The sequence below is a fragment of the Etheostoma cragini genome, chromosome 8 (assembly GCF_013103735.1).
Source record: "Etheostoma cragini isolate CJK2018 chromosome 8, CSU_Ecrag_1.0, whole genome shotgun sequence".
Taxonomy (NCBI): domain Eukaryota; kingdom Metazoa; phylum Chordata; class Actinopteri; order Perciformes; family Percidae; genus Etheostoma; species Etheostoma cragini.
This window is the reverse complement of record NC_048414.1, coordinates 19,535,564-19,543,516: the sequence shown is the minus strand read 5'-3', so window position 1 is coordinate 19,543,516 and position 7,953 is coordinate 19,535,564. Positions and strand designations below refer to the sequence as shown.

General features: G+C 39.3%; 1 protein-coding gene across 1 annotated transcript in view; it reads left to right on the top strand.

Annotated features, from left to right (window-relative positions):
• The window catches only part of pdhx (pyruvate dehydrogenase complex component X), a 29,477-nt gene that overhangs the window by 7,289 nt on the left and 14,235 nt on the right, over nt 1-7,953 (top strand). Inside the window, exons 3-4 of the mRNA XM_034880206.1 lie at nt 1,399-1,607; nt 2,501-2,599. Of these exons, the coding sequence (XP_034736097.1) occupies nt 1,399-1,607; nt 2,501-2,599 (308 nt within the window). The remainder of the gene's footprint in view (nt 1-1,398; nt 1,608-2,500; nt 2,600-7,953) is intronic.

Below are 7,953 nucleotides of genomic sequence, written 5' to 3'. Positions count from 1 at the left end.
TTTCATCTCTAGCTTCCGGCATGTGAAAAAAGTCCCTTTGGGGCTAAAGAGAACAGGGGTCTCTGGAAATTGAGTTCAGATTTCCCTGAGAGGCCTTACTTTTACCTCTCATTGCAGTTTTGTATTAATTACACATCAGATCTATTGTTTAAGGTGAATACTTGATCTGAAAGTTTAGTCATTTTATATATTTTACAACTTGGGGCAAAGTCATTTTGTGTTTGCTAGTATATTGGTTAGTACCTATAGCTTTATGCTCACCACCATTGCTTAGTTTGTAAATATGAAGAATAAGCATTGAAATGCTGCTTTTTCTTCCAGTGAGCGTAGGTGTTGATACATTCTTTCCACTTAGGTGGATATTATTATTGGAGGGCTGCTGATTATTTGATTCTTTGATTTTGCCAGCCTGCTAGAGGTAGGGGTTTGGGGTGGAATATGTTCGTTACTGTTGATTTACTAATGGCGCTTTCAGTTTGAAGCATTTTATTGTGAAATCATACTGTGTAGTTACGTTAATTTGGTCTGTTGTTAGAAATTGCAGGTTTAATCTCTTAGCAGATCAGTGTGGCGTTGGATGATTAAATATAAAACGGCACAGTCAGGGTCTGGTGTATCTTTGCTCTTTGGGCCGATGCTTGGCTGCTCACTAAGTTGATACCTTTTGAAAATAGATGAAGTGCGGCAGCCAACGCCTGTAAATTGTGTCTGGCCTTTCATTAGAGCTGATCAATGTTGATTGAGAAACAACACATGCACACAGCTTCGGGAGAGTAGCATACACCTTGCAGTCTATATGGATTACTCCGAAACAAGATAGTGAATCAAGAGTTGACCGCTTTGAACAGCATGGAAACGCATCCCTTGCAGTTCAAGAACCTATCTCAGCGCATCTGTGTTTTTGTAAGATTTGTCAAGTTAAGAGGGGAGAAAATTGCACAATAGAAAGTGATGTGAATGAGAATAATTATCCATCCATCTTCATGCGCTTATCCAGTATCGGGTTGCGGGTAGAGCAGCTCCAGCAGGGGACCCCAAACTTCCCTTTCCCGAGCCACATCAACCAGCTCCGACCGGGGGATCCCAAGGCCTTCCCTGCCAGGTTGGAGATATAATCCCTCCACCTAGTCCTGGGTCTGCCCCAAGGCCTCCATATCCTGTCCATAAATACGACACACAGGATACAAATGGCTGTCAAAATGTGTATCTGTTCAATGACCACTGGTTAACTGATTAGCTTCAGTATTACTTTCCCCAGTCTATTGTTTTATTATTTGCTTCAAAACTAAACAACAAAGACTTTCCCTTTTATTCCTCTAAATGCAGTTGCACGTATAGGGTGCCTAAACCAGTGTTCGTGTGCTTACTGTATAAAAACCTTTCTCCCCCTCTTTGCAGATGGAGGAAGGAAGTCGCAATGTGCGCCTGGGCACTCTCATTGCCCTCATGGTGGAGGAAGGGCAGGACTGGAAGCAGGTTGAGATTCCCGCTCCAGATGCTGCTGCTTCATCTGTATCTCCACCTGCTACAGATTCAGACGCTGCCCCAGTTGTGTCCCCTCCTGCAGCCGTTCCAGCTACTCTACCAAAACCAGCCACGTCAGGACCGTGAGTTTTGCCTCCTCCGTTTTTTAGTTGCTTAAATTACACACTGTACAGTGAAATTGAATGAATAAAACCTCTGCAGTCAATACAGGTCTGTACAATCAGCCTTTCCAAAATCTATTTTGATTATTCTGATGTATGTTTTGTCTTGGTTGTTGTTGTTGTTGTAGATATTCAATGGACAACATGTTAATAATTTCACAGGCTGTGTTTCACTGAGTTGTATGATGGAACTCCAAAGCCAAGAAAGAACTGGCCTAGGTAGATAGCGTGGATAAGATACATGAAATGAGATATAAAATTAGATACTCATGCTGCTTTACGCTTATTTCAGGTATTATTCTCTTTAATGGAGCCTCTCAGCATCAGCCTTTCACACATTTGTACTTTATTTACTGCTATGACAATAATCTTCTTGAATATTAAATCTACTGTATCCTACCCACCCCTGTTTACGCAATAAAAACTCCTGTAGTAAGCAAAAGCGCTGCCACAGATGAACAGGCCCCATTTGTTATGCAAACATTTTACTCTGAGCCCGTCCACATATTCAGATTTGGACTTTTGTGGCATCAGCTTGACCAGGGTAAAAGATGAAAAGTGGATGTGTTGTATAGCAAGCATGATTATCAGGGAATATGTACAGGAATGGGCTTCATTAAAAACGGGTCAAATAGATGGTATGTGAGCTAAGCCAGAAGTCCAATCGGTGATATCCTAAAGCCAGACTGAAATACTTTTGCTGGCCCGGGAGGTTTTTTGAAGTACACTTATTTTTGGTTTGATGTGTATGTATAAAACCAAAATAATTAATGTTGGGCCTTAAAAGCAAAAGTACAAAGTTTAAAACTTGAACTATCGTAAAATTGTGCCTTACTGTCTTTCTTCTCTGCCAGGTTACGTCTTAGTCCAGCAGCAAGACATATCCTGGACACCCATGGTATAGACCCAAAATTGGCTACACCCACTGGACCAAGAGGACTTATCACCAAGGAGTGAGTATAGGTTTAAGGCCTCTGGAGGCCTCCATAATGCAATCCAGTACGATACAGAACCTCTCTGCTTACTTACCAAACAAGCAAACCTCAGTTTGTTTTCTTCATTTTTTTTTTTTTTAGATAATTATTTTGGTTATTTTTAGGCCTTTATTGACAGCTGAAGAGATAAAAAAGGAGAGAACGGGGGAATGACATGCAGCAAAGGGCCGATGGTTAGAGTCAAACCCGGGCCCGCTGTGTTGAGGAGTAACCTTTATAAATGGGCCCCCACTCTACCAACTGAACCATCCAGTTACCCAGACATCAGTTTTTATTGGGCCTAGTCTGAGATTATAAAAAGCAGAACTAATTGGCTCGTTCATGAAGGAAATTGTGTTTTGGCGTAGAAGCTATAGTTATATAGAGTATGAGACCATTACAATGAACTATAAAATCATTACAGCCTAGTATTACCTATGACATATTACTTTCTGTTATTTCTTTTTTTGGTTGCTTTATTTGTTTAAACAGAAAGTGATGCGTCAGCATTAGGAGCTTGTTTAGCATAGTTATAGGCCCAAGGGCACAGATTGGAGGGGCCCCCTAGTGGCCACTGTAACACTGAAGCATCTCATGAGGGAAAAAGATGTCAAAGCAAGGCAGGTTATAGATACAGTGCAGGTAGTGTGAATCAAAATGTAAATGTGGGAGATGCTACACAAGTGAAAAATGGGACCAAGAAGTGGTTATTGATGTTAGGTACTTTAATCCTGTTATATGGGGATTTCACACTACAGAAAGCTATGAATACACACAGACACACACACACACACACACACACACACACACACACACACACACACACACACACACACACACACACACACACACACACACACACACACACACAGCTCTAATGGTTACCTGCTGTCAGGGAACGGATTGAATGCTGTCGTTTCCCACCTAACACCCTGCTGGTAATCTCATTAAGTAACTTTGGTTGCCATAGCAACCCAGTCTCCAGGACCCACTAGTGACCATAGTAACGGAGACCATATGTTTTCTGAATATTTTTTTGTCTTAGACAGTACTAGAGAAATGTATATGAAGCTTTATAACCAAACACAGTAAAGAATGACAACTCACAGAAATTGAGCAAAGCCTTATTGCATACCTTGTTGTCAATATAGCAAAAAAGGGTATTTTAAAGCTGGAGTTATAGTTAAACCACTACAATAATAGGTTTACAAGCACCCTTCTTATCAATACAAATAACGAGTGTGTTAACAGCTGAGAAACACTGTCTCATATCACATGCCTCCTTATTTAGCCGGTTTTAGAATAGTCTTTTTTTAATAGTTTTTTTCTGATTGTTGTTGTCTTGTTCCTTTGGTATTAAACTGTGATTTATTGTCTAGCTTAGTGAACACGGGCTTATTGTGTTCTGCCCGATTGTTTAAATAATAATACAGTGTAATTGTATCACAATGATTTGAATTGGCGTGATTGCTCACTTACTTCTCTTTGAACCATTTGTAGGACTCAAGATTTGGATTTTCACCAATTAACGTACTGAGACCTAGGCTACCTAACTAGTGCAAGACTCTGGACGCCAAGGGGTTTAACAAAAATCAATGCACATTCTCCCTAAAGAGACTTTTCTGAAATGAATGATGCGCAGTTTGCTGACAAAAACCAGTATACAGAGCTTCACGTTTAAGGCACTATCTAGCCTGGGAATAAAAGGTGTATTATGTCTCTTTTTTTCATGTACTAGCTTGCAGTTTGCAAAAACATGTGAGGGTGTTAAATATATAATTTCCGGAATGAGTAAACTGATGAGTAAAAAGTTTATTAGTTGGGAAAACATCTTTAAAAATCTCTAATATGTAGTGTAATTAATGTCACCAATTACAAAAAGGAAACATCCTTTGAAATGTTTGCACTTGTATTTGCCACATATTGAGTAGCCCGTTGATGCCAACATTAGGGATGTCCTTGTTTCCTTTTAGTCAAAGTCTTTTGGACATTAAGATATGGTCAATTCAATGTCCTAAAATAGCTGAACCTATAGGCTGTAGCTTAAGTATGTTTTGAGACGGAAGTTCTGTTCTTGTGGGAAACCAAATCATCTTGGAGAGAATAGCTTCACATTGGGTTAGCTCCTCTAAGAGCGGGCAGAATGGACCCAATTTCCCTTGCTTTGTCCTTTGGTTCATCAGATAAGACTGAAACGAGGGTACCCCTCCCATTCCACCCTCCGCTCTAGTGAGGCCCCTCTATAGTGGGCATGAATAAAAAGAGGTCACGCAACCAAGGGATGAGATCATAGCATGTTACATAATCCCCAGCAAGGTTTAAAAACTGTTTGGGTACAAAGAAAGACATTTCTATTACTTTTCTCTTAAGTGCCAAGTATTTGAGACACTGCTTATTTTGCAAGTTTTCCTACTTACAAAGCATTTAGGTCTCTAATTTTTTATCATAGGTGCACGTCAACTGTGAGAGACAGAATCTAAAACAAAAATCAAGAAAATAACATTGTATGATATTTAAATAATTAATTTGCATTTTATTGAATGACATAAGTATTTGATACATCAGAAAAGCAGAACTTAATATTTGGTACAGAAACCTTTGTTTGCAATTAGAGATCATACGTTTGCTGTAGTTCTTGACCAGGTTTGCCTTATACCTAATGCTGTTTACAAAATCTAACTAATAGGACTGACTTTGTTATGCAACTAACTATAAGTTCTTTTCTACAGTCATTTCTACAGCCTTTGCAAAGTTACATCTCCTGGCTGCAACGCTTTGATTGCGAAACTGCCAACTGATCCATTCCTATTAATGTTTTTGATATGCAAATATGTAATTTGCTGTACATGTGTGATGGTTCATTAGGGTTTTCACTAAAGTGTGCATCTTCTCAAATGACCAGTTGGACTACAAAATAGTCCTCTTTTAAGCCTTAATGGGTTGCTTCCATGAAGCCTGAAGACCTCCTCTCTCCTATCTAAGCCTGTCCAAGGTGGCGGTAGAAGACAGTTTATTTGTATGTGGGCCGATGTGCATGGGAGCCCTGCCTCATTCCCGTTTTAATATTCTACTCAACCTCTCCCCAGTCTTTCAGGGGCTTTTTTTTGTTGCCTACACTGTCAGTACGGTTATAAATGGTCGGTGTGAAAAGCACATGCCAACCAGCTACAGCAATGGTATCTATGGTGTCATCGTCAAGTGTCCACTGCAGGCTGCTGTTGACTTGACTTCCTCTTGAATACATATGAGATACTTCCAATACATTCTCACTGGCAAATGTGGGCAAAACTTAGCATTAAGAATAGTTTTTTTTTTTTTTACACAATTTTGTCCAATGTGTATAATATTATTTGCTTCTGTGTTTTTACAAGCATTCAAATAAGTTACATATAACCTCTTTGCTGTGCTTTCTTTTTTCTGTTCTTTTTCACGTGGTGATCTGTAATCATTAGTCAACGTGATCCTCTTCAGTTAGCTGGGGGATTTCCAAGTTGCCCCAGTCTCTCCACAAACAAATAGTCCTAACAGGGGGAGAGACGGGAGAGGAGGAGCTAGTGCTAGAGGAAATAAAAAGATGCAGCTCAGAGAGGGACTTAGAGGAAATAGCTGTGGGGCCCAGACTGTTCCCAGCAACATGTTGAGGTCAGAGGCAGCTGGTCCAGACAAAAGACTGGATGTGTGTGTGGTAGGTGGCCCCCTGTGCACTGAACTGGAACCAGAGAGCTTCAAGCAGGCACACCTGATACCTGCCCCTCCCACCTCTTTCAAAGCTATGACCAAAATAAATGGGGGGAAAAAAATAATCCGGGGCAAATCTTTAGGTACAGTGTGGTTTCCTTTTTTCTATTCCCCGTCTATCAATACTCAGTCTAGCAGTCTGCAGGATCCTGACCCAGATCATATGGTCACTTCCCCTTCTACCTTCAGGAAACCGCAGTAATTTGCTGTAATAGAAATAGGGCTGCAACTAACGATTATTTTCATTGTGTATTAATCTGTTGATTATTTTCTCAATTAATCAATTCATTGTTTGATCTGCAAACATGTGAAAAAAAATGTGGATCAGTGTTTCCCAAAGCCCAAAATGATGTCCTCAATTGTCTCGTTTTGTCCAAAACTCAAAGATACTCAGTTTACTGTCACAGAGGAAAGAAGAAACATTCACATAGTATAAGCTGAAATTATTCAAATCTTTTATTTTTTTATTTTTTTTTAATAAAGAAATTACACAGACGGACTAATTGATTATCAAAATAGTTGGGGATTAATTTAATAGTGACAACTAATCAATTCATCGTTGCTCTTCTAATTAGAAATATACTGTATTTTGGAAATGTAACAGTAGAAGATATTCTGAGAAACGCCCCCCTCATCTCTAACTATAATATAATGGATTTAATGAAAGAGTAATGATTCTTGCCTTTTTTCTCCTACATTTAAGGTAAATACAATCCCTAAAGTTAGCCGTGTAGAGAACTGTAAACCCCACCTAGTCGGAGATGTAAAATGTGTCATTAAATGATGCAGCATAACACTAGGTGTCTGTACCAATCAGACCAAATGTATCGGCCTGGTCTCTGCTTTTTTACTGTAGTGCAATAACAAACAGATGCTGTTTGAAAAGTTGAGATCTCTATGGTTTGCAATGCCAGTGGGAAGGATAATGAAGCCAAGATTTTGATTTACCTTGTCCCCTGCTGCAGCTGCCACCTGATTCTGTCCAGCTTTACCCACTGGAGGATAACCAAAGGTTACCTCTCTCTACAGCCTGATACAGTAAAACTAGCACAGTGCTACTTATACAGTAAGCTTGCTAAGCATACAGTATGGGTGAATAATGCCTTATTGTAATATAAAGCTTTGCCTATGTTGGTCATGCAATTCCAATTTCGTCTATTATAGCAAAATAAAATAAAAAATGTCATCACTTTTCACTTAGAAGAAAATTAAGTTTAATTTGGTTTTTCACAATAGAAATTTAGCCACCATTAATAAAGTCCAGAAATTAAGAAAAACAGGACTAGAAGTAAAAGTTTGCCAAAAGCTTGAAATAGCATAGTGCATCTGTTTAGCATGAGCCATACTGGGAATTAGTGTTGTTCACATGTGCACAAGATTGACCTTAATAAAATTGCCACAAAAGCTTTATTGCAGTTGCAAAATATTTCACTAGAGGCTGTGATGCATTTGTTCCCATGTAAGTGCGAATGAACATGTTTTAACATCTTGAATATTTAATCTTATCCAGACACAATATTCTTTGTGAGCCAATGCCCTAATGTGTTTAGTGTTAGTTTAGCGTGTCAGTTTGTGTTGACTACCATTTCACCCCC